Source organism: Malaya genurostris, chromosome 2, assembly GCF_030247185.1.
Source record: "Malaya genurostris strain Urasoe2022 chromosome 2, Malgen_1.1, whole genome shotgun sequence".
NCBI lineage: Eukaryota > Metazoa > Arthropoda > Insecta > Diptera > Culicidae > Malaya > Malaya genurostris.
In genome coordinates, this window is record NC_080571.1 from 324,940,817 (window position 1) to 324,967,372 (window position 26,556).

The 26,556-nt window shown below is 35.7% G+C and overlaps 2 protein-coding genes across 6 annotated transcripts in view; both read right to left on the reverse strand.

Moving 5' to 3' along the window:
* LOC131431397 (uncharacterized) overlaps positions 1 to 17,103 on the reverse strand; it is a 232,589-nt gene extending 215,486 nt beyond the window's left edge. For all 5 annotated transcript variants that reach the window (XM_058597080.1, XM_058597086.1, XM_058597087.1 and 2 more), the window contains exon 1: positions 16,119 to 17,103. The gene's annotated coding sequence lies outside the window, so the exon portion shown is untranslated. The remainder of the gene's footprint in view (positions 1 to 16,118) is intronic.
* Positions 17,104 to 17,570: 467 nt separating this feature from the next.
* On the reverse strand, positions 17,571 to 19,923 carry LOC131431400 (zinc finger protein ZFP2-like). The gene is made up of 4 exons (XM_058597090.1): positions 19,791 to 19,923; positions 19,604 to 19,730; positions 18,781 to 19,533; positions 17,571 to 18,717 (listed from the first exon to the last, which is right to left on the reverse strand). The coding sequence occupies exons 1-4, from the start codon at positions 19,805 to 19,807 to the stop codon at positions 17,632 to 17,634; spliced, it is 1,983 nt and encodes a 660-aa protein (XP_058453073.1). The 5' UTR covers positions 19,808 to 19,923; the 3' UTR covers positions 17,571 to 17,631.
* Between the last annotated feature and the right edge of the window lie 6,633 nt (positions 19,924 to 26,556).

Below are 26,556 nucleotides of genomic sequence, written 5' to 3' on the forward strand. Positions count from 1 at the left end.
AAGCGAAAGGTTAGCCTTGCCCTCAGGATATTTTCGAAATCTCGGCCTTCTCTTCATCTCCTGGTGTGCATGTTATGCGGCTTTTGCTTTGGGCTGATGGTGTCCGACAAAGGGAAATGTTTTGTCAACAATCTTACAGAAATCTAGCATCTGAAAAACATTCCGATTAATTTCTGTTGTTATTATGATTTGGGCTATTGAAAAGTAAACTCAAAAAACGGTAAAACGAAACGATTCTCGCTTGCAGGCTGGATTCCAAGATCGATTGATTATCATTAATTATAATAATCTCATTATAGTCATATTTAAAATATAGCGATGGTGATTGGGAGTGCGCTCCATTTGTAGGAATTGAAAAACTCTTTTTCAAATTTTAATTCCTTCAAAATTCCTCTTATTAATTAAAAAGATAGAACACACCTATTCCTAAAAAAAGATTAAAGGCCAAAAGAAGCTTACCGTTATCAATTAATTTAATTGCTTTCATTTTTTGGAAAAGTCTATGTGAATTTTAGTTATCTAACGGAGTAACTAGAGTTTATTCCTGAGTATTAAATATTTGAAACTTTCAAGCAAATTATCAAATCGATAAACGCATATTCAAACTGATAATTTTCTGTCGGTAGTGATCCTTATTAACTTTTTCTCAAGGTTTCAATACCTCGTAATGAACCGCACTATACTTGTTCCACCAAACGCAAAATATTGTCTTACGGCCAAAGCGATTTTTAGACATTTCGGGTTATCAAAATTGATCCATTTTCGTCCTCCATCACTCAAACCGTTGAAGCAGTATTTTATAAGCAGTTTTGCGATTTTCTATCGTTTAGTTGGTGTGGCATCGTTTTTCCATACTTCTGGATCTTTTCCATGACTATTAAATATGAGCATGAACTTAGCGAGGCACCCCTCACCGATGATAACGCAAATAGGTGAATAATTTGTTGCTAATTTGTTGCTAATTAGTTACGGTAATTTTAAATTTGTTGCTCAATTTTTTTTAAATTTTTTTGAGTACTTCGCTAAGTTCATATAAAGTTAGCGAAGCCCCCCTCCAATATATGCTTCAAAACAAATCGAAGCCCAGTGAATAATTTGTTGCTAATTTGTTGCTAATTAGTTACGGTAATTTTGAATTTGTTGCTCAATTTTTTTTAAATTTTTTCAAGTACTTCGCTAAGTTCATATGAAGTTAACGAAGCCCTCCTCCCATATATGCTTCAAAACAAATCGAAGCCCAGTGAATAATTTGTTGCTAATTTGTTGCTAATTAGTTACGGTAATTTTGAATTTGTTGCTCAATTTTTTTAAATTTTTTTTGAGTACTTCGCTAAGTTCATATGAAGTTAACGAAGCCACCCTCCCATATATGCTTCAAAACAAATCGAAGCCCAGTGAATAATTTGTTGCTAATTTGTTGCTAATTAGTTACGGTAATTTTGAATTTGTTGCTCAATTTTTTTTAAATTTTTTCAAGTACTTCGCTAAGTTCATATGAAGTTAACGAAGCCCTCCTCCCATATATGCTTCAAAACAAATCGAAGCCCAGTGAATAATTTGTTGCTAATTTGTTGCTAATTAGTTACGGTAATTTTGAATTTGTTGCTCAATTTTTTTAAATTTTTTTTGAGTACTTCGCTAAGTTCATATGAAGTTAACGAAGCCACCCTCCCATATATGCTTCAAAACAAATCGAAGCCCAGTGAATAATTTGTTGCTAATTTGTTGCTAATTAATTACGGTAATTTTGAATTTGTTGCTCAATTTTTTTTAAATTTTTTCGAGTACTTCGCTAAGTTCATATGAAGTTAGCGATGCCACCCTCCCATATATGCTTCAAAACGAATCGAAACCCAGTGAATAATTTGTTGCTAATTAGTTACGGTAATTTTGAATTTGTTGCTCAATTTTTTTTAAATTTTTTCGAGTACTTCGCTAAGTTAATATAAAGTTAGCGAAGCCCCCCTCCAATATATGCTTCAAAACAAATCGAAGCCCAGTGAATAATTTGTTGCTAATTTGTTGCTAATTAGTTACGGTAATTTTGAATTTGTTGCTCAATTTTTTTTAAATTTTTTCAAGTACTTCGCTAAGTTCATATGAAGTTAACGAAGCCCTCCTCCCATATATGCTTCAAAACAAATCGAAGCCCAGTGAATAATTTGTTGCTAATTTGTTGCTAATTAGTTACGGTAATTTTGAATTTGTTGCTCAATTTTTTTAAATTTTTTTTGAGTACTTCGCTAAGTTCATATGAAGTTAACGAAGCCACCCTCCCATATATGCTTCAAAACAAATCGAAGCCCAGTGAATAATTTGTTGCTAATTTGTTGCTAATTAGTTACGGTAATTTTGAATTTGTTGCTCAATTTTTTTTAAATTTTTTCGAGTACTTCGCTAAGTTCATATGAAGTTAGCGATGCCACCCTCCCATATATGCTTCAAAACGAATCGAAACCCAGTGAATAATTTGTTGCTAATTAGTTACGGTAATTTTGAATTTGTTGCTCAATTTTTTTTAAATTTTTTCGAGTACTTCGCTAAGTTAATATAAAGTTAGCGAAGCCCCCCTCCAATATATGCTTCAAAACAAATCGAAGCCCAGTGAATAATTTGTTGCTAATTTGTTGCTAATTAGTTACGGTAATTTTGAATTTGTTGCTCAATTTTTTTTAAATTTTTTCAAGTACTTCGCTAAGTTCATATGAAGTTAACGAAGCCCTCCTCCCATATATGCTTCAAAACAAATCGAAGCCCAGTGAATAATTTGTTGCTAATTTGTTGCTAATTAGTTACGGTAATTTTGAATTTGTTGCTCAATCTTTTTTAAATTTTTTTTAGTACTTCGCTAAGTTCATATGAAGTTAGCGAAGCCTCCCTCCAATATATGCTTCAAAACAAATCGAAACCTAGTGAATAATTTGTTGCTAACTAGTTACGGTGATTTTGAATTTATTGCTCATTTTTTTTAAATTTTTTTAAGTACTTCGCTAAGTTCATATGAAGTTAACGAAGCCTCCCTCCCATATATGCTTCAAAACAAATCGAAGCCCAGTGAATAATTTGTTGCCAATTTGTTGCGGTAATTTTGAATTCGTTGCTAAGTTTTTATGATTTTTTTGAGTACTTCTCTAAGTTCATATGAACTATTCTTCTTCCGCGAATAAAGTTTGTGCGTGTTTTTGAAGTACAATTTTCTCTGCTTCTTTCATTTTCCAGAGGGTTTTCAACAATTCAAGTATATGTATTGTTAACTAATAATATTTTTGCCTTTCTCATATAGAAAGGTTAGGCAATGACTTGAAAAACCGACTAGTGAAAATTGGCCCGCCAAGGGTCATAACATTCGATTCAGTTCATCGAGCTGAGCAATGTCTATGTGTGTGTGTGTGTGTGTGTGTGTGTGTGTGTGTGTGTGTGTGTGTGTGTGTGTGTGTGTGTGTGTGTGTGTGTGTGTGTGTGTGTGTGTGTGTGTGTGTGTGTGTGTGTGTGTGTGTGTGTGTGAAATAATCTCGCGAAGTTTTCTCGGAGATGGCTGAACCGATTTTGACAAATTTAGATTCAAATGAAAGATCTCGTGGTCCCATACGGAATTCCTGAATTTCATCCAGATCCGACTTCCGTTTCCGGAGTTATAGGGTAAAGTGTGTTCAATAATGTACACCGTAACTTAAAATATTTTCGGATGCAACAAACATTTAAATCGTAATTTAGAGTGCATACTAGTAGAGTTTGTGTGTCATGTTAGTTGGTGGCCGTACGAACCGACTTTGATTATACCGGTTCTCGGGTTCCGGTGCCGGAAGTGCATATAATAGTGAACCGACCTCGTTTTCTTGAGGATGACTTAGGCAATCAAAGCACTGTTTTATTCTGTATGTTATACACAAACAATCTCTTGGTTTCTTTCAAAAATCGAAGAGACAATTTTTGAATTGAATACCACAATATTATATGTACATGAGAAAGGCATCATTACACCACTAGGTGGATTAAAACAGATTTTTTTTAAAGATTGTTTGATGTAGAGATTGACCGGACTGATGAAGTACTAAATCCTTGAATACTAATTAAAATACCAGGGCTTGGTTGTGGTGTGTATGTAATTAGATGGCCTCGGGACAAAAAAATCTTCAAATTTGGCAAATTAATTAATCAAAACCTTCGTTTATCTTGCAAATTAGTGTGAAAGAAATCGTTTTATTCCTAAATACAAGCAAATTAATGAATATATTAAACAAAAGCCTTAGTTGAAACAACTAAATTTAGGTTAATTTAGTTTATCTAAAAAGTTAGTCAATTTTATCTATACCTCGTTCATTTGAAACTATGTTTGCCTTTCTCTTATAGAAAGGTTATGCAATCACTGTGAAAACCGACTTTTGAACCGAGGCCCGGAGGGTCGAGTGTCATATACCATTCGATTCAGTTCGTCGTGATCACAAAATGTCTGTGTGTGTGTGTGTGTGTGTGTGTGTGTGTGTTTGTGTGATTCAGAGATGGCTGAATTCCGGTTCCGGAATTACAAGGAAATATGTGAATATTTATGAAAAAATATGCAATCAATTTTCTCGGAAATTTCTTGACCAATTTTCACAAACTAAGAAGGAAATAAAAGGCCTTGAAATTGAAAGTTGATCCAGATCCGACTTCCGGTTCCGGTATTACAGTGCAATTGGTGAAAATTTTCAATTTCATGGGTATTTTTTCACAAGCGATGGCGAAACGAGGTGCACATTTTTATAAAACTTACTGCTAAATTCATCTAGTTGACGGATCTTATTAGTTAGTGATTATATAAAACTACTTTGGGACTACTAGTCCCCGGTTTCCGATTCCGAAAGCACCGGTAATAGTGAAGAAAATCTCTAAAAACGAAACTCCCGTCGATTTCTCAGCAAAGGTTAAGCCGTTTTTCACGATTCATGATTCAAACTAAAGCTCTCATTGTCTTTAAATATACTGTGCCATTTCATCCTGATCCGACTTCCGGTTCCGAAATTATAGGGCGATAAGTGTCAAAACATTCAAATTCAAAATGATGATGCAGGGGAACGGGTATAGCGTGATGAGTCGATACTTTCCACGCTGTTCACCTGGGTTCGATTCCCAACCCCGCACATAGGGCCAGAAAACTTTTCTGGTCCGAAGAGGTGAACGACAGCAATGTTAAAACCTCTATAATTGAAAAAAATGACGATCCAAAACTGGTACGCGACGGTACGTGCGGCTTTGCTCCATTCACAGCGTGCTTTGTTCAATTTCGTATAGCGTGCAGGGTTGCCACATAAAAATTTATATTTTACAGGTGAAAAATATGTAAATTTTTTATCCTTTTATTCAATTTGTACCTACTTCTTAGTATTATTACAAGATCATGATAAAGATGCTTTTCAATAAAAGTGCACTTATTGCCTTTCTCATAAAGAAAGTTTATACAATCACTTGAACCAGTGGAAATTGACCCGAAAGGCTAAGTGTTCTATACAATTCGACACAGCTCATCGAGCTGAGCAATGTATGTGGGTGTGTGGGTATGTGTCAAATAATGTCACTCATAAAAAAATCTCGTAGCCCTGTAGGTTGCTATTAAATTTCACACCGTCATTTAGAGCGTCGAAGGGTAAAATTCTTCTAGATTTGGCTTTAAACTGATTCAATTTGTAGGCTATATTAGTTACTTACTAAACGAACCGACTTTGGTTATACTGGTTCCAAGTTCCTGGTTCCAGAAGTACCAGAAGTAGCAGTCAAAAAGTTTAAAACGAGACTCACTCAATTTTCACAGAGATAATTTGATCGATTTCCACAAACAGGCTCCAATAAAAGTTCCTACAGCCTTATAGGTTGCTGTTTAATTTCATCCGGGTCCGATTTCTGGTTCCAGATCTATAGGATAAAGTGTGTTTAATCATTTAGTGCGACGATGCAAAATAAAGAAAAATTCTTATCAACTTGACATAACTGTTTACAATTTGAAAAGGTTATGTTAGTTTATACCCAAAGAAAGTTTCTAATTTTATTCAAGATTGGAAAAAAAATATCTTCACAAAATCTTCTGGTGATATTGTTGAAAATATTAGTAATATTAGAAAGGCATCATTATACCACTGGGTGGATTAAAACAGGTTTTTCAAATTGAATGTACTGTGAAATCGTTTGCCAAGAAATTGTCAGAAACGCACAAGTAAAATATTTGTTCTTTTTATCAAAATATTGATTGAAATTAACTAATCCACTGAGAAATATTTTTTGTCATGTTTTGTAGATTCTTCAAGCGCAATATTTGCTAGATAAAAGCAGATTTTCTTTTGTCACTTTTGTCGTTCAGTTCGTCAGTTTTCTTTTGATCAGAATAATGGGCCTCCATGAAAAAAAACGGATGAAACTGACATGAAACAAACCGCAACACTGAATAGTCACCATACACGCTCAGTTCAGTTAATCGTTCAGTTTTTCATTCCGTCCAAGGTCACTGGGCTTCGATTTGTTTTGAAGCATATATGAGAGGGGGGCTTCGTTAACTTCATATGAACTTAGCGAAGTACTAAAAAAAAAATTAAAAAAAATTGAGCAACAAATTCAAAATTACCGTAACTAATTAGCAACAAATTATTCACTAGGCTTCGATTTGTTTTGAAGCATATATTGGAGGGAGGCTTCGCTAACTTCATATGAACTTAGCGAAGTACTAAAAAAATTTAAAAAAAAAAATTGAGCAACAAATTCAAAATCACCGTTACTAATTAGCAACAAATTAGCAACAAATTATTCACTGGGCTTGGATTTGTTTTGATGCATATATTGAAGGGGGGCTTCGCTAACTTCATATAAACTTAGCGAAGTACTCAAAAAAATTTAAAAAAAATTGAGCAATAAATTCAAAATTATCGTAACTAATTAGCAACAAATTATTCACTGGGCTTCGATTTGTTTTGAAGCATATATGGGAGGGGGGCTTCGTTAACTTCATATGAACTTAGCGAAGTACTCGAAAAAATTTAAAAAAAATTAAGCAACAAATTCAAAATTACCGTAACTAATTAGCAACAAATTAGCAACAAATTATTCACTGGGCTTCGATTTGTTTTGAAGCATATATGGGAGGGGGGCTTCGTTAACTTCATATGAACTTAGCGAAGTACTAAAAAAAAAATTAAAAAAAATTGAGCAACAAATTCAAAATTACCGTAACTAATTAGCAACAAATTATTCACTAGGCTTCGATTTGTTTTGAAGCATATATTGGAGGGAGGCTTCGCTAACTTCATATGAACTTAGCGAAGTACTAAAAAAATTTAAAAAAAAATTGAGCAACAAATTCAAAATCACCGTAACAAATTAGCAACAAATTAGCAACAAATTATTCACTGGGCTTGGATTTGTTTTGATGCATATATTGAAGGGGGGCTTCGCTAACTTCATATAAACTTAGCGAAGTACTCAAAAAAATTTAAAAAAAATTGAGCAATAAATTCAAAATTATCGTAACTAATTAGCAACAAATTAGCAACAAATTATTCACTGGGCTTCGATTTGTTTTGAAGCATATATGGGAGGGGGGCTTCGTTAACTTCATATGAACTTAGCGAAGTACTCGAAAAAATTTAAAAAAAATTGAGCAACAAATTCAAAATTACCGTAACTAATTAGCAACAAATTAGCAACAAATTATTCACTGGGCTTCGATTTGTTTTGAAGCATATATGGGAGGGGGGCTTCGTTAACTTCATATGAACTTAGCGAAGTACTCGAAAAAATTTAAAAAAAATTGAGCAACAAATTCAAAATTACCGTAACTAATTAGCAACAAATTAGCAACAAATTATTCACTGGGCTTGGATTTGTTTTGATGCATATATTGAAGGGGGGCTTCGCTAACTTTATATGAACTTAGCGAAGTACTCAAAAAAATTTAAAAAAAATTGAGCAACAAATTCAAAATTACCGTAACTAATTAGCAACAAATTAGCAACAAATTATTCACCTATTTGCGTTATCATCGGTGAGAGGTGCCTCGCTAAGTTCATGCTCATCTATTAAATGGTGCCAAAAAGCTCTTGAAACTCTATGCCAATTTTCGGTGCGAAGTAAACATCTATGACGCAATTGGTCGTCAGAAGGTGAGATAACTAAGTGTTCCCAAGTTCCTATCTCATGCCTCTCCATGGGTCTGTGACTATGGGACACTTGGTCAATAGAATGGCGTCGACTGGGCGCTATCGCCCTCTGCGTTAAAAGCAGAATGAGAAGGGATGTAATCAGTGGCGTCTCGTCCTCATGTGCACCTCGTGCACTGCACAACCGGTCAAATTGAAGGATTGAACTGCGTCTCCAACTCCATCCAAACCAATTTTTTTTTTGAATCTTTATTCGATGAAATCAGGTTGGATCGACATGGAAATTGCGGATATTTACACGCATCTCATATACATCAGACATACAATTTCAAGTATCTGTTGTCGATGTGGAAGTGTCTTTTCCGTGCACATGAGTTACTGCACAGATTCAAGAAGAGAAAAAATTACTCAGCTCAGCTCTGCACCTTTTCCGTTGTCCTTAGTTAATTTATACTCTCTGATGTACGGAAAAAGTTAAAGTAAAAATAAAATGAGTTACAATTGGGATTTTGGAAGAAGTTAAACAAATTTCACCAAAAACAATTTTGTTTTGCTTCAACATCTTGTTGCTCGGCAAGCTTTTCCTTCGCGGTAAGAAGTTTGAGGTAGACCACATCAGGATGACCTAATAAACTCTTTTTAATTTCAGTTTCAATTATTTATCGCTTCCTGATTAGCTTTTGTTCTCTAAAACAGCGCCTTCTCCTGTTTCCGGATTTTACTCTGAATGTCTTTCTTTTCCTCTTCATCTTTTATTCTTTTATTTGGAGCAGGGAAGATCCCAAACTTGTTCTCCAGCAGGCATAAAACCTCTTCATCTTTTGTATCAACAGATTACAATCATCCAAATGATACATTTCCTTAAATCTAGAGCTTCGATTACTTAATAACATTACGTGATAAACGAGAGCCGAATTGAATTACTTTTTAATATACGTCACATGCTATCAATGGGCTCATTATATCCATAATTAGTTCTAACATAGTTAAATTATCCAATTGTTCTTGTGGGAACTCTGAGTCAGCTGCAGATTTGATTATATGAAATATTTTAAAGTCATCGGCGAAGCATAGTTTCTTACATTTGATCGAAATACTTAGATCGTTGAGATACAATAAAAATAAATACAGTCCAAGTGGACACCCTCGAGGAACTCCAGAGGTAACAGCAAATGGTGAGGTTGTACAGTGTCCTATTTTCACTATCATTTCACGACCAGTTAGATGTATCTTCTTTCGAATTCCACTTTAGAACGGGGAAACGCAATCACATATATCGAAAAGTTTTAGTAATTCCTGGTAATAGATCTGCTGAAATAGCAATTTGAGCCATTCATAAAAATCGTATAAAATTGAAATTTTGTCCACTAAAAAAAACATTTGCTAGAACCGTCTTTTTGTAAATTTTGGGTTTATCAAGGTGAAAATTCACCAGTTCGGCCAGCTCGTCCGATTGCTGAAACGTTCGCCCATTCTTAATTTTTTGGGGATTCATACACGGAACGACCGAAATCAGCATTTTCGCGAAAAATTTAGTTGATTTGCTGATTTTAGTTAGTTATTTTTTGAGACAACTAAAAAAATCTTACTTTTGCTGATTTAGATTTTTTATTCTCATTCCCTTAATAATAATAAAATATTTGTTGAAATGACTATTTTTTTTAGTTGAATTCACAAATTAAACGTACTGTCATTTCTTAGCTAAGGCACACTTCATATCCAGTCAACTAATTTTTTAGTTGAATTAAAGAAATATAATGTTGTTTTCAACCAATATGAATGGTTGAATTGGCTTCTGCAATCTGCAGCTATATGGCGCCCTGTCACCGAAACGGTAACACCTTAATGACTACTAGCCACTAGATGGCACACTACTGCCGAAAAAAATTCAGACGCGGTTGGCTTTTCTATATTGGCAGGTATAAATACGATGTTGTGTTGGAGAAAAAGACATAAACGAAACGTAAACATCTTTTTAAATTTTTTTTCTTCTAAAGCACTGTTTCTTCATTCTCACTGAAAACTTTGAGCACTCGGAAAACAAAAACCGAATACAAATAGTACACCGGACGGCACAGCTCGGAAGGTTTGAAGATACAAAAAACCTTCATCACAATTAGAGTGAAACATTCGAAATTCACATCACTGTTCCGCGTAAAAACATTATTACGCACAATCGCTTCAAGTGCGCACAAATTCTGAATAAATACACTTTCCACTAACAGTTTACGTCATTTTTACATATCGGTTTAGAAAATTATATAGGGATATATCGTAACACATGCGAAAAACATCTAAACAATTTGCGAGCAGTTTCAACAAGACTGTCCCTTTTAGCTTTTTAATGGATTGTTTTGCTTTGACACTGCTGTCCTTCAGTAATGACGGTGATAGATAAATAGAATCAAAGTTTCTGATTTTAATAACGAAATTAGTTGTCAATGAGAATTTCGTGTTGGATTGAAATATTGCTGGTTTGTGTCCAGAATATTCGCCAACTAAACACATTCTCTAAAAATAAGAGTTTTTTTCAGCACAGTAAATTCTACATTTTAACTAATTTTATAGTTATTTTGGAAATTTTGTTGTTAGAATCAACTAATTCAAAAACAGTAATACGAATTAGGCGCAGAGCTAATTTCGGTCGTTCCGTGTAGAAGTCACAAGCTTCAAAAATTTGCAATAAACTTTCAAACAAACAAACGATTCATAAATATGAAATGATGTTTCTTGAAATTCGCGCGAAATCCGCGCAATCGCATCAAAATCTGAACAGAAACCGCGCCAAATACGCGAAAATCGCGAAATCCGCGAAATCCGCGCGACCGTAACAAACCTGTCAATCTTTAGTTTTCACTTACAACGAACTGTTACATCTGCAATCATTCCACATTATCAGTGCACAACTAGTCAATTTTGTCACGAGACGCCACTGGATGTAATAACTTATTTGAAATGGTAAAATAAATAAAAACCATTTAAATGTGTCAAGTATTTCGGTTTGACATCCTGAGGTGTACTTAAAAGTGTACTTAACATCAACTTACATTAATTATTTTGTTTTAATAAAAAAACGGCGGTTACAATTTTTGCACAATTTATCGATTAACACTTTTTATATCATCCTTGAAGAATTCGACATATGATACCACAAAAAACGTTTTATGATTAAAAGTAACTGTTTGGTTATAAATAATCTTTATATTCTTATTGTTAATGTTTTCATGTAGAATCGTCTATAAGAAATATATTCAGATATATGCAATATCATACTATGTCCAAATGGTATAACTGTCAGCTTTTGAACACTGAAGGTATGGATACATTCGTTAAAAATATGAAATTGGATCATTTAGGGGTTATCCTGAGTTTGTGCTTTGGGCACATAACCGTTTTCGCTTTTCTTTACGTTTCGTCTTATACCGTTTTCGTTTATTGATCAGAGCAGCCCGAAAGCTGACCCAGAGTCGCCCAAACAACGTTTGATATGTTTGTTTTAGCAACCTGAGGTCGCTCTAGATCGGACTCCAATCGCGTAGTTTCGCTCTGAAAATTTTCTCGGGTCGCACCTCGCATCCAGCCGAGTTTGTTTATTTTTTCTTTTTTTCATGAATTGTTGTTTAGGGCGCGTACCACGTGTTCGTTTTACTCGGAGTCAGAGTAGCCCGCGTCTAGGTTCAAAAACGAAAACGGTATTAGACTCGTATTAGTCGAAAAAGACGTTTTCGTTCGGCACGCCAGAAAAGACATGGCACTTCGGTGCCAATTGAAAAAGTGTTTTGCAAGTAGCATTAACTTTACGTCTGCTTAGTGGTTCAAATTGAACTGTTTAAGTTTGCACTAAGCAGTTCCATTTGAATTGCTCTGCACTGACGAGTCTAAGACGAAACGTAAAGAAAAGCATGAAATTGAATGCAAACGGGAGTATTTGTAAGATCGCAAAATGTTAATTGTTTATGCAAAACTAAACAATATAAACAAAAATCGTAGCGATTGCTTGTCATTTGCAAGAGGTCGAAATTTTTCTGCAATTTTTGAGTCCATTCGATGCAAACATTGTGTTGAGGCGGGGCTGATCGATGGAACGGTGACCTCGGAACACGATTTGCTCTGTCTACGGAACCGGTCATCGAAATTCGGTTAACTTCGGTTAAGTTAACGCCTCCCTGAGTCCTGGGTAAGTTATGTGCATGTGAAAATGCTTCTGATCCGGTTGGAACAAGAAAAAAAGGAGCACTACGAGTAAGGTGAATCAATCAACATTCAACATTTCATTTATACTATTTTATACGCTGGCTTTTCAACTAAAAACTGCATATTTCAACAAATTGAACGTACTCTTGTTTCCAGCGAATAAAAGAGCTCCAATGGTCCACTATTCACGCCCTAGTCCATTGTTTTGGCGTCGCTATTGTTGACGAAAACAATGTTGTGGGATGTTTTCGCTGTATAACTATTATTTGTCCAAGCGTTGGGCTCGTTGTTAACTGAACCAGGTATAGCTTGTTGTACGTTGGTAGCATATGATGAGTTCGTGCATAAGTATAGATAAGCTCTGTTTCAGAGATACTAGAATTTTCCAGAGCCGGTGTAAAAGAAATACCGTTGCCCTTGAATGTAGATGATTCCTTGTCAAGTTTCTCGTAAGGCTTACCATAGTTAATAGATTTTTGACAATAGAGCAATTCCAGAAGTGCTTAGCAGATCATCAGACTCGACCTTCTTTCCGAATTACAACGAGTAGAACTTGATCATTTGCATGCACCCGTAAACTGTTTTAGCTGTAACTTCTTCATTTTTCAAAAGGCACGGATGGAATAACCAACAATCTGTAGGTATTAATAACAGCTTTAAAATAAAAATTATCAAAAAAAAATTAAGACCCTGATTTTTTTAATGTGGAACACATTTTTGTTTTCTATATAGGAGTGCAAATTAGGAAGTCAAGAAAAATACATGTAGAAATGTGGTCAGGTTTTTAACAATTACAGCACAGTCAATTTTGTATCAATTATTAATATTATGTCACCATTTGATTGGAAATATTTCTACGTATTGATTTGAATGTTCATAGCCATGTATTTTCAATTGTATATCATTGAAATGTTGACTAATAGCTAGCAGTGTCCTATATTGTCTGCAAAAAATCTCCGGCATACCGGATTTCCCTGTCATAGTCGACGGTTTTGAAGGAGTAAGCGATATATCTAAGGGAAAGCATCACTCTGATTGGTCAATCGATGCAAAAGCGAAGCTGTTGAAAGGACGCGAATCTATAAATAGAAGCGAAATTATAGCTAACGATTCAGTCCTACGCGTAGCATGCTAGAGGTAGGTTGTTGATAGACAGCAAAACAAAAAGTGCCATAAAACGATCTGAAGTTTTAATTGGTATGCTCTGATCTTGTGTCATGCAAGCTCGGATGAAATTCCATGTTATATCGTTTCGCCTGAGAAATTTACAACTACCCCACGGTAAATTTTGATTGCATAAGATTAATTTCTAATTTATATAAGATGAACTCGATTGATGATGAGATAAAGTTTATCGCTTCAACCGAAATCGCAGAAGGATAGTAATGGTAGACAAACGCTATAAAATTACCTGCTTGCATACAAAACTTTTACACAAGCTTGGCGAAGAGAAGCTTAAATATCGATATCCGTATCGCAAGCGTGTACAAACATATAATTGCATACATTTGGGCTATTGATGTAATTTCGTCGGCTACAAAACAAATACAAATCACGACAAATAGAGTCTATATTCTGGGTTCGCGTGTTTGGTGTTGGTTCCTAATAAAGTTCAATTTAAGCAGACTCTCGTGCATTTTCGGATTCAAAAGTGTGACGATTGATTGAAAATATCGATCATTAGAAATTTTGGTTGCCTTGTTCCACATCAATGGCTCGAACAACCCCATGGGGCTGATCCTTGTAGTTTTTTATTTAGCTTTTTCGGATTATTTTGTAATTGAGAAAATAAATCAACAATTTTTTTCAGTGTATATTTTTTTAGAGTGCCCAATCGATTCCCTACAACTTCTTTCTGAACGCCATTTTTGTACAATTAACGGTTTCCGAGTTACAACGATTTGAAAAAGGCAATTTTTGTGAAATGCAAAAATACATACACCCTTTTTAAAAATCAGTCGTGAATCGGATTGACCTCTCCATCGGTTCTAAACTTATGGTTTACCATACTGAAGCCATGTGTAAAGTTTCATCCAAATCGGAGAAGGTCGATTCTTTGTCACTTTTTCGTCTACTCATTCCCTGGAATTGCTCAATATTGACGTGACCAGTTGAAGGCCATATGTGACAAGCGATTCATATGGAATTCTAAGGTTCTGACCGAAAGTCACATAGTAGAGGTAGAGCCTTCTTTGAGCGCATGTTTAATGAAAATGCGCCGTTCAAGATAGCGGAGAAAAAATTATCTCTCTAATCTCTCTAAACTGGTATGTTGTACTTGCTGTTTTCCTGCATATTGGTTTGTTGTCATTAGTGAATTCAATTGCTTTGTATTTCACAGAGGATTGCATGTATACAACTTTGTTAGTTTAGTACAGTTGAAGCAAATGCACATGCTTTGAATCCAGATGCATTTGCTCCCTAAGCTAAGATTCAAGTTCTTGTATCTAAGGCCGTATTTGGCACTGTTTGAAGTCAACAGCGATTGTATTCTTCGGGGTGCCTCTTTTATTCATTATTTGTTGCGCTCATTTCAAAATCGTCTTATAGATTGCGACACTTTTATTATTTTTTGTTTCTGACGTCCCGGTCGTAAACAGTTTTTTGAGTTAGTGGTCGCAGTAAATCATGTGCACGGAAAAGACACTAACACAGTGACAACATATACTTGAAATTTTATGTCTGATGTATATGAGATGCGTTGTTCTGACATATTTAAAATCATTAATGTTTTCCTAATTCAATAAACAATGGTTTGTTTTCTGAGAAGTTTTATTTAAAGATAGAGAAGATTAAGAAAAAAGAAGTAGAAAACTCTGTTGAATTTGTTTTTCCATTTGATAGTAATTTCTCTTAGACATATTGCAGGTTGCCGCTTATTCTAACTATGGACATATAACCTTTGCATAATGTTTATCCTTCTATGTTAAATCTATGTTAGTAATAATATAACATCTTGCAATCCCAATATTGTCGATCGGGTTGACATTTGGAGATTATGAGGATCAGTTTTGAAGTTCCAAAGGAGAATAATCGTTCAAATTATTCGCAAATATTTAACGGAAGGAAATATTTCGAATGAAGGTTGAAGCAGCAGATGACATCGAAGAACTCAAAAAAGATTGTAATCAAAACCACAATCAAGGTACGATTTTCTAAAACCTCATGAAAGTCAAGAATACGACACGGAAACTGGTCAGTTGACAGTGACGTATCTAGATGGGGGCGAAGGGGGCATACGTCCCGGGTGTAACAATTTTAGGGGGCGGCAAAGTAATCCTTGGGACCTTTTTTGATCGCCCAAATCAGCTGATGGAGATGGAGTTCAGCTTTTTTTTGGTAACTAAACCAACGATGGGGGCGGCAAATAAGAGATTATTTTGCCCAGGGTGCCAAGTTTCCTCGGTACGCCACTGTCAGTTGGACACTATATTTTTTTGGGTTTCTGTGATGGCCTTTTCAAATCATATTTATTAATAAATCGAACAGAAAACGATGCATACACCGAAATTAAGCATATCTTTGTTCTGGACGTATAAAAGGAAGGTGTGAAGAAATGAAAAAAAATCAATTATGTCTGGAAAAACTGGGGTATCCTAAATCTTGGGAATGTTTATTGCGCAAATAAAACTGCAAGCTATGTTTGCTCTACTTTTGCAGAAACCGAATTGTCGGATTTCGTATACACTTAATTTGCATCAAACACCGCAACCGACATTCTGCGTTCTCTGTATCCCCTCTACATTATCTTCTCAAACGAAAAATTTAATCTTGTATAGAAGGAAAGAAAAAAGAGCAATCTACCTGTTCTGTCGAGCGATTAACCTTGCCAGCCGATGCGAGAAAAGCCTTCTAGGCTCCGTGAGGTTGTATGCGTGGCTTCCAAGAACAAGTTTCTTCTTTTGTGTTGTATTTCTCCCGTAGCCGTAACCGATTCAACCGAACCTGCGATATGATTTTCCTCGTTTGCCACTACAGATGGAATCCAGGTGAGATACATGCGTCCATTTGCAATCAGACTCCTTTCTGATATTGGACTTATCAAAGAGTGGATAAGGTTTCTGCGTCTGCCAAACGTTGAACTTTTTGTTCAATTTGTTTCGTGTCTGCACTACTTCATGTGACCTACGCTTTTCGCTATCAGAGCTGCTACTTTCGATTTCCTTTCATATCTTTACACACAAAGCTCGGGCTTACATAAACAGAACCTCTATTTTTGTCACTCGTACTAATTGAAAAATTTTCACACCTGCAAGCAGTGAATTATTTACCAATACCATAGCTCTTCTTCGAACAACAAATTTTTAGAACCTTTTACGCTATTTTTACATAGCTCGGACATAACAACTTGTTTTCTTTTTTCCGATCACCCACAATATTCTTTTGCCGTACGGAACACAAGACAGCGATGCGTCGTTAAATGGTCGGCTTTTTAATCACCTTTAAGGTGATTGATTTTCCTTCTATCGCTTCATTATTTGGTAACAGAACAACGTAGAACACATTTTCTTTTGACAAAATAATTCAATCGTAAGGTGGCACAAACAGGAACTTCCCCAGCAATTCGCAAACCAGCCGTCATATAGCAAAATCAATTAAACATGTTTCACTAAAGGTATATTATGCTAACAAAGAAACGTATCCACTGAAAACAGCAACAATTCAGAGCAGTCCAGACTGACAACAGAAGGATTTTCCCTATCAAGTCTTGTTTTTCAGCAAGTTTTTCTTAGTACTACAATCAACTACAAAAGTCACACAACGCAACCGTTTGACAAAAAGCAACTGACTGATCGATAGAAAGTAGAAAACAGTGCAGTGCAGCTCGCTCACTCGCTCGCTCTGCGTGAACTTTTCGATGGTCGTTGTCTAGTGGTTTCATCGATTCGAAAGTTTTGACGTTTCAAAATGAGGGGTCCATCACTACAATAATCTTGATTGCAACATGACAGATAGCTTGCAATATTGGTTGATTGCTACAATTAAATTTTATACCTATACGCTTGCTAATAAATCGCCCTAATGTAGACTTTTATAAATGAAATTCACATTTCGTTAATTTGTTCTTCGATATCCTCAAATATTTGAAAGTGCACAAAAATGATCAAGCTATTTATTACAAAGTCGTAACCAGCAAGAAAATTTTGTTGAGTTTTGAATAGCTTAACACTTCAAACCGTGAGTTTACTTCACTGATCACAAGCACATAGCTTTTAATGGCTGTTTTTAATCGACCTATAGTTATAATCGTGTTTTTATTGAAAAAATAAATGCTTGTTTTATTTGTAAATACAATGTGAGTAAACACGTTCATTAACTATACATTCTTAATTTCAAACTTAATCAGAACCTGATCCGAATCGGGTAGCACTTCGGGCGGTAGCTCGATCAACTGCGTGATGACGTTGGTTCCAGCCAACGGTTCCGGGGTGCGTTTCTTTTTCCGCTGAATCGAACTACCATTATGGGACGCTATTTGATGTCGTTTGAGATCGGTCGCTTTAATGAATTGTTCGGAACAAAATTCACAAACGAATGGTCTAGACCCGGTATGCGTCCGATCGTGAATGATCAACTGCTCCTTGCGAGTAAAGGACCGGGAACATTTATCACATTTGAACAGTTTATTGCCACTAATGTGTACCTGACAGTGAACTTTCAGAGAGCGTGCTCGAGTGAACTGTTTATAACAGACATCACAACGGAAGGGCTTGGTAAGGCCGGATTCTAATTGTTTATTAACCGCGGTGGGGTCGATTATTGTTGCACGCTGAGATGTTTTCGACTTGCCCGATCCAACATTCTGTGTTGATTCGCTCACTGTATTTATAACAAGGTCTTCATTTTGCTTGGAATAATTTTGAAAACTACCCGAGTGTAGTTCATTGTCATGTTTTTCCAACTGTGCAGTGCTTGTGAACGTCATTAAACAAACATGACACGGAAACAGTGGGCTTTCAGAATCCGAACGATGGCTTTTCATGTGACGTTTCAGCTGCTTAATACTAGTAAATTCTTCTGCACATGTACTGCAGTTTATTTTTTCCATGAGTGGTTTGTGATTCGACTTATGATTCTTTAGACTGCTAGCGGAGCTAAATTTCTTCAGACAGAAATTACATTCAAACTGCTTATCATTTGTGTGAGAGGAAATGTGCCGCTCCAGATGATGGTTGTCGTAGAAACTTTTCGAACAAACCTCGCAAGAGAAATTTTTTTCGCCCCGATGCCGCTTTTCGTGACCTTTTTTGTTTGAGAGATTCATAAAAGCCTTATTACAGACCTCACACTTGTATGGTTTTTCACCACTGTGAATACGCAGATGTTTCGTTAAATTGCACGCCTGGTTGAAGCGTTTAGAGCAAAACTCACAAACGTACGGCTGATCGTTCGCATGTAACCGCTAAAACATAAAGCAATTGATTAAAAATAATGAATTTCCAACACACTCATAATCTCGAATTACCGAATGGGAGAGTAGATGAGATTTACAAATGAAACTTTTATCACATTTATCACATGGAAATGGTTTTTCTCCTGTGTGCTTTCTGACGTGATAAACCAAATTGTTACTCTGTAAAAACGACCGATCACAATACGGACACTTGAACTTCTTGTTCCCACTGTGTAACCTCATATGATCTTTCATATAAGTTACCACCTTTCCACAGATTTCACATTTGGTAGGTATTCTAAATGCCACATGTGCGGTATCGGATTTGGGATTTTGCTCACGTTTCGTTTTTCGTGGACGATCTGACATTTCTGATTCAGTCGCTCCTGAATCTTGATCATGGTTATCATCACAAGAATTTTGTGCGCTACTTTCTTCATTTTCTTGGAATTCATTTGGATCCTCCTTAATTTCGTTAATGTTTTCCGTAATTTTAAACTTACTATCAAAATCAGTTTGGGGCCATTCTGATTCCGTTTTAATTTCAATGGTTGCCGTTCGAAATATTGTTTGCAATTTCACTTCTCGTACGTTTGCTTCTTTCGAATGCTCTTCTTTGATTTCCAAGTAATCTAAAGTCTTATCGTTTTTAATTTCAATCGGTTCCAAACAATTAAAAGGATCATCATCAGGAGCTACTGATTTGGTATCCACTTTTTCAACTACGTATTCCTTACACTGAGGTTGAAAATTATCGTCAAATAGCTCGATTCGACTGCGACAAAATTCACATATTGGTGAAATAATTCCATAAACTGGTTTAACCTAACGCAAAGAAAACAAAGTTAAGATTTAAATTTCGTGATTCCCTATATATAGCAATAAATTTGTTTACCTTCACATCAGTGCACTTGAAAATTTTATTCAACAACCTGTCATCATTCGGATCGCAAAACATTGATTCCATTGCCCCATTTGTGCCTTCGCATATTTTACAACTGAGTTCTCGCTTCTCAAAGGGGCTGTGAGAAACGGACTATGTAGAACTTGTAATTGTTAACTTACTATACAAAAATACTTACCAAGCCATGTTTATCATAACATGCGAATTTTCATTAGCCACTCAACACAACAAAGGATTGATGTATACTCTAAAATGTTATAAAATGTTACAAACGCAGAACGTTTTGTTTTGTTTTATTCGACTTTTGCTCAGCTGTCAGAGTGAACTCTTGCATACTTAGTTGCATACGAGCATACGGCTAATTTTGTTCAAGAATCCTTGTTCATGTCATTTTGAACTGGGTATATATCCCCACGATGTAGAATTAACATGGGTGGCGAGATAGGGCAGTTTTGGCAGTAATTGTTGGAACAAAACATGGCTCAAAATTTTATTTCATAGTTAATATGTGGTGTTTTCGGGGAGATACTTTAATTTCTCCTAGTTATCAAGTATTCCCGTCTTGGTAAATATGAAAAAAAAAATGTTCTCGGTTATAGAAACTGGAATTGATTCGATGGATGATCCTCGATGCTTAAACTTTTCTTTTCACATTGAATCCACATCCCGACGTAAGTGTACGCCAATTGAAGCATTTATTAAAACAGGCTGAAGCTAAGTGAAATTAAGGTGATTTAAAAGAAAAACCTTCAAAAATAGAGTGGTGAGTGTTTTCTTATGTCTAGTACAACCCCTCGATGACTGGTTTGGGTTTGGTTTATATTCAGCTGTTTCCAAATACTACTTAGGTCGAAAGCAGGGTGAGCGATAGAAGCTGAGCCGAGCAGGTGACTGACATTAGCAGGCCGAAAGAGCAAAACAAACTTGCAGCAAATCAAAGGGACCCTGTCAGAGTACAAGCGAAAAATCTATTACTGTGACAGGGTCCCTTGAATTTGCTGTAAGTACATTTCCCGCTTTGATTAGCACATTTCCCGCTTTGATTAGCACAATTAGTTCGGCTTCGCTTCTCGCGCTAACTCTATTTGTAACCTTAGTGTGTTTATCTTCAGAACAAATTGGCTCAAATGGCGCGTTCCCCTTGATATTTGGAGATGTGTGCCTAATCTATCTATTGTTTATCTTACCTTTTTCACCATAATACTGTTAACGTATTGACATTTCCTTTTGCACAATTAATCAAAGCACTTATCTTTATTCATTCAAAAATATGTAGTCATAACATTCCGAATCAATCAGTATTATAAGTTGAAGACAAATTATCGTCATTATCGACAAATTCTTCCAGACACAAATGTTCATTTATTTTTTTCATTGTATTTTTTTATAGTAAAACATTTAAAGAATATTCTGTGAAATTTTTAAGCCTATCGGAACAAAACTTTATGGGCCTTTATCTTTGCTTATCTCAGACTGCGAAGAGACAAGAGCTCGGCGCACAGGTCCAAGACTTTTGCTTCGATTGACTTAAAAACTTGACAAAACATTCTTGAAATGTTTCATTATAACAAAATATGATTTTTTTTGAAAATGTTGAACCCTACGGGCTCCCTTGAGTAACAAATTGTTTCCATTGATTTTATAGACAAAAAACTTTAAACGAGTTTTTCTCGAAAGCACGCTTTGAAAGTTCGTGTTCATCGTCAATCAAAAACTATTGCACCAATTTTTTCAAAATTTGTACACACTTTCTACATATAATAATTTTAACCCTAAAGTTTCGTTTTTCGTTAAAAATCGGAAAAATTCAATAAAAATTAAAAAAAAATCAAACAGAAACGTTGGGGTCTAGAAAAACTTTTAATCTAACTATGCTGCTTCACTTCCGGTGAAACTCTCAACGGGTGAGCACGTTGCATCGTGTTAGTCCGGGGAAAATTCGAGTATTTCGCAAGAAAGAAAGGATTTTCAGCCGTACTTTGACGATTCGACGCAGCCACACAGCGAGATTTTCGCTTGTAGTCAAGTGAAAAGAAAGTCCACTGGACTATAAACGAAAATTAACTGGCAATATAGCCTTAGTTGCTGTGCCATCAATTCGGCGTCATCTCAAGTGAGGTGACGCCAACCAGAAAGGAAGAAGAAGAAGAAGAAGAAGAACTATGCTGCTTTGATTTGTTCACTTTTGATTAATCTGCACTGGGATACAGTGGACACCGCAAATCATGATTTTTAAGCAGCATCCTCAGAACTACCTCTTCACCGACTTGTTTCTCAATAATTTTGGCCCTAAAGTTTTACAGCTACTAAACGGCGGATTTTTTCGTTAAAAATCGGAAAAATTCAATAAAAATTAAAAAAAAATCAAACAAAAACGTTGGAGTCTAGAAACACTTTTAATCTAACTATGCTGCTTTGATTTGTTCACTTTTGATTAATCTGCACTGGGATACAGTGGACACAGCAAATCATGATTTTTAAGCAGCATCCTCAAAACTACCTCTTCACCGACTTGTTACAAAATGTTGTTCGAATGATGCTTTTTATCATGTAAACCAATTGAAGAATTCAATCAGTGTGTTCACCACGTAAAAGCGTAATGGTGATTCGTTTGACGTTAGCATAATTTTGAACGATTTTTTTTCAATATACTTGAGCTTAAACGAATGCAGATGGTGAAACATTACAAAGATGGATAACAAAGAAGTTTATTCACGTGTTGTACTTGAATATATGGAAAATTTGAAATTTGAAATTGTACGTTAAAATGCAGATTAGATTGAGGTAATAAAACATAAGTAAATAAACGAACTAAATAGATTTTGATCATAATTTATCAATCAATCTCTAAATCCATCCATAATATTTAAGAATTTCCGCTTTTCGCGAGCAACTATGAGAAAATCTACAATTAATTAGATTATTTAAAAATGCTGTGCTTGGCATATTTCACCATAGTTTACATAAAAAAAGATGGATGGGTAATGTCAGAGACATAACTAGATGACATGCTTTTCCACACTGCGGGAAAAAATAGTTTGAGCGAATTCTATACATATTTGTAATAAGTAAGGCAAACATTTATGTTGAATCTTACCAAAAGAATTCATTTTTCATAATACTGAAAGCAAAATTATGGCATCGACCGACGTATAACATGTAAAAAATAAATCAAAAGAAACCAAATATTTTCCATTTATAACACTCGCGTTTTGTGTATTTTCAGGGATACCCTTTGGGAAGTGTGAAAACATATTTGGTAAATTGTTGCACCTGAATCATATAGGAATGTATAAATCATAAATTAAAAATAAGAGGAAACAATAAAACAAAATGTCTAAGAATCTGAATTTGGAAACTCGAAACTCATAAGAATATTTAGAAAAAAACATTCATAATAACTGATCGGATTCGGCATAAAAACAATTGACAGATTCTCTTTGTTTACTTTCTCTTTTGACTATATCTGCGTTATTATACGAATATTCGTTATATATTCAGTACTGTTAGAAACATGGGAATATTGTTTTTCATTCTATCCGAATAATTTGAAAGTACACGTGATAAGGAAAATAAATCCTCTGTGCGACGAAGAGCAAGTGTAATTTCTCCCCTCGCACTGACAACATCATTGAGATCTCTTATCTTTCACACATATACACCACTGTTATATAGAAAATTCATGCACATTGAGAACGCGCGTTTATTCTCTTTTGCCTCTAGCACTAGATCAGTGCTAGTGCAGAGCTCTCAAATCCTCTGAGGCGGAAGATATTTTCAACGAAGTGTACATGCCGATGAGCACTCTGGTGTACGCATAAGAGAAGCGTGGGTCCAATCTTTTACGAACTGTTGAATGGTTTCGGCTGCCGAGACATGTTTCCTAAGATGTGCCTTCGTTAAAGCCCAAAATTCCTCAATTGGTCGAAGTTGTGGACCATTTGGTGGATTCATGTCTTTTGGGACGAAAGTGACATTTTTGGTAGTATACCATTCTACCGTTGGTTTCGAGTAGTGGCAAGAAACAAGATCTGGTCAGAAGACAACAGGATCCTTGTGGCTTCGAATCATGGGTAGAAGTCGTTTTTGTAAACATTCCTTGATGTATATTTCGCTGTTAATTGAAGCATTGGTGATGAAGGGTTTCGAAATTAGCTACAAATTGCTTGCCAGACCATAGCTTTCTTACCAAAATTTTTCGACTTCAATCGATGTCTCGGACTGGTTTAACACTTGCCCTTCTCGCTCCGTATAATATTGTGATCCCGACAAGAATTTGTAATCGAGTTTCACGTAGGTTTCGTCGTCCATGATTATGCAGTTCAAATTTCCAGCAAGAATCGTATTGTACAGCTTTCGAACCCTCGGCCTGATCGAAGCTTCTTCTTATAGGTTCGAAGATTCAAACATTCTTTAGCACGAAGAAAATTTGACTTCGAAGTGCCCACTTTTATGGTCACATCCCAAACTGAAACCTCCTTCTTTCGCTCGAACGCCTTCAGTATACGTTTATCCAACTGAGGGTTAGCAGGACCTTTTTTTCGACCCGTTTCGGTTTATCCTCAAAGGTGTTATCCTCACCAAACTTCCTGATTGCATTTCGCATGGCTTTTTCACTTACTCCTTCCATTTTTGCTATCTTTCTCAGTGACAGTCCGCGTCCTGTGCACCAATTGTACACATTTTTTCGACGTTGTTCTGCTGAAAGTCCATGCATTTTGAAACAAACTAATGAAAACGAATAAACAACTGCACAAGTGGTTAGAGAAGAGTGTAAACAACAGGACGCAGCCATGAAAATTGACAGATTCTGAACCATTGCGAAATGGCAGCGGTTTTTAGTTGCGTCCATACTTTCTGGGACAGTCTTTATGGTACCTCGTGGGTGCCGGTTTGTGCAGAAGTACACATGACTGTTTTGATTGTTCTACGTTTCGCATTCAGCTAATCAGTGCATTAGCAGATTATGTCGCCTGAGACGTCAGGATAGACATATCACTTCGGTGTAATTAAGTAAATAGCAATGACTTTACGTCTGCTTAGCGGATTATGTTGATCCGCGAGGTGGCATTAGTCGTCAACATACACACTTAAATTTTTTAGCTGAGTCACGGCAAAAAAATGCCGAGATTCGCACAGCCGAGTAATCAGCAATCATCTCGGCAAAAATAAAATAACTGAGCGTCTCGGCACCCTCAAATTTGACAAACGTCAAATATTGCCGAAATCGCCAGCATAAGATTTACTGTTTGCTCAGTGAAACGTTCGCTGAATATTCGGCAATAAAATAAAACGAAAAAATGAAAAAAAACAAATTACCGAATCATCAGTAATTAAAAATCCAGGCAATTAATTTTGTTTGTAATTTCTAAACATTATAAACACACCATTCAGGATCAAAGGATCATTTTATTAACACTTAAAGGAGGCTTACAAATTTGTTGCCAGTAGTGCTTAAAGCCTCTACCTTAAAACATGTAGCATAATGAAAAGCGGCGTTTCCGGATGCGTCCACCTTGAGTCGAGCTGGAAATATGAAAATTAAAATAAATTTTCAATATTTAATGATGCATATACGGTATTGTTCAAAAAATAAACTTACTTGGATCTATTGAATTTGTTCATGCATTGGGTTATTTTTTCGCATATCCCCCTAAGTTTTGTCTCGAGGACTCTTTGAGCCCCGTGTTGGGTGTTTTTCCCTTATAATGTGATCTGATAAAGTCGCTTTTTATAAAGCGAAACATGTCACTATATTTATTCAATATTTTTAGTTGCAAGTTTCTTCGAAGATTATCCATTTTTTCACTCGAGAATTTCATCAGAAAATAATCGCGCAATGCGAAGCGAAAATGTAACGCGGAAATAAATGACAGCTGTCGTGCTGAATCTCGGCAACAGCTAGCGCATATTCCGAAATCTCGGCAAACGTCTCTGCTGATGTCGGCATATCTGTTGTTTACTGATAAATTCAGCAAGCAATTATGCCAAATTTCGGCAAAGTGAAGCATTTTACCGAAATATCAGTGAATGCATTTAACGAAGCTCAGAAACATGCGTATTGATTACTGAGCAATCAGCAAATTTAGGTGTTGCTGATCAGTTTCGGCATTTTATTATGCCGAGCTCAAGAAATGGTTTTAAGTGTGTAATCTGCTAATGCACTGATGAGCTGAATGCGAAACGTAAAACAATCAAGTTAAAAGCTTTTTCATGCTGCAAAAAAGATTTTCATAGAGTTACGCTATCTTCTATATAAAAAAAAAACAAACCACAGAAGTGTTCTCTCACTAGCACGCACAAGTGATCACTTCGGTGTATTTAGACTAGGGCGCGTGAGAGCGATTCATGCGAAGAGTACGCACCAGCTTCTTCGAACACAATCACATACTCAAAGTCCATTCAACACTGAGAAGAAGAACACTTTCCTTTTTGTGTGGTGTTCGCTTTCTGCATCCCCAGTGTAAACATAAATCTTACACCAGTGTGTATCTCTGGTGGCATTAGTCTTTCCAACGTATAGCAAATCTGAAATTTATTACAGGATTTTGGAAAATTTTGCACGATACGCTTTTCCGATTCATTCAATTCATGTGTTTGGAATAAGGTGTGCCTTATTTGCACTGAAGTTCACCTTAATGTTCGTTCATACCAAACATTTGAGAAAATTTCAACTTTGAGTTATTTTTGGATATCTTACACTACTGAAAATTGTTTCATAAACTGCTAAACATATTTCCGATGGGTTGTGTTACTAAATACAATAAGAGATATTTACGATTAAGTTCTACCCATTCTTGTACAGGATAAATTTTGAAAAGGTGTCCCATAGTAAAGTAAATCGTATTCACGACAAGGTTCGCTTTGAGCTTCGAAAAGCATAGCATAATATTGACTGCTACACAATTTGACATAAACTTGTTTAGCTAAAATAACAAAGTATA

Bases quoted from the DNA above. Each gene is read 5' to 3' on its own strand.
- LOC131431400 (XM_058597090.1), bottom strand. The intron at 19,534-19,603 runs GTAAACAAATTT...TCTTTGCGTTAG, and splicing joins TCAAGTGCACTGATGTGAAG to GTTAAACCAGTTTATGGAAT. The intron at 18,718-18,780 runs GTAATTCGAGAT...TTTATGTTTTAG, and splicing joins CTCATCTACTCTCCCATTCG to CGGTTACATGCGAACGATCA.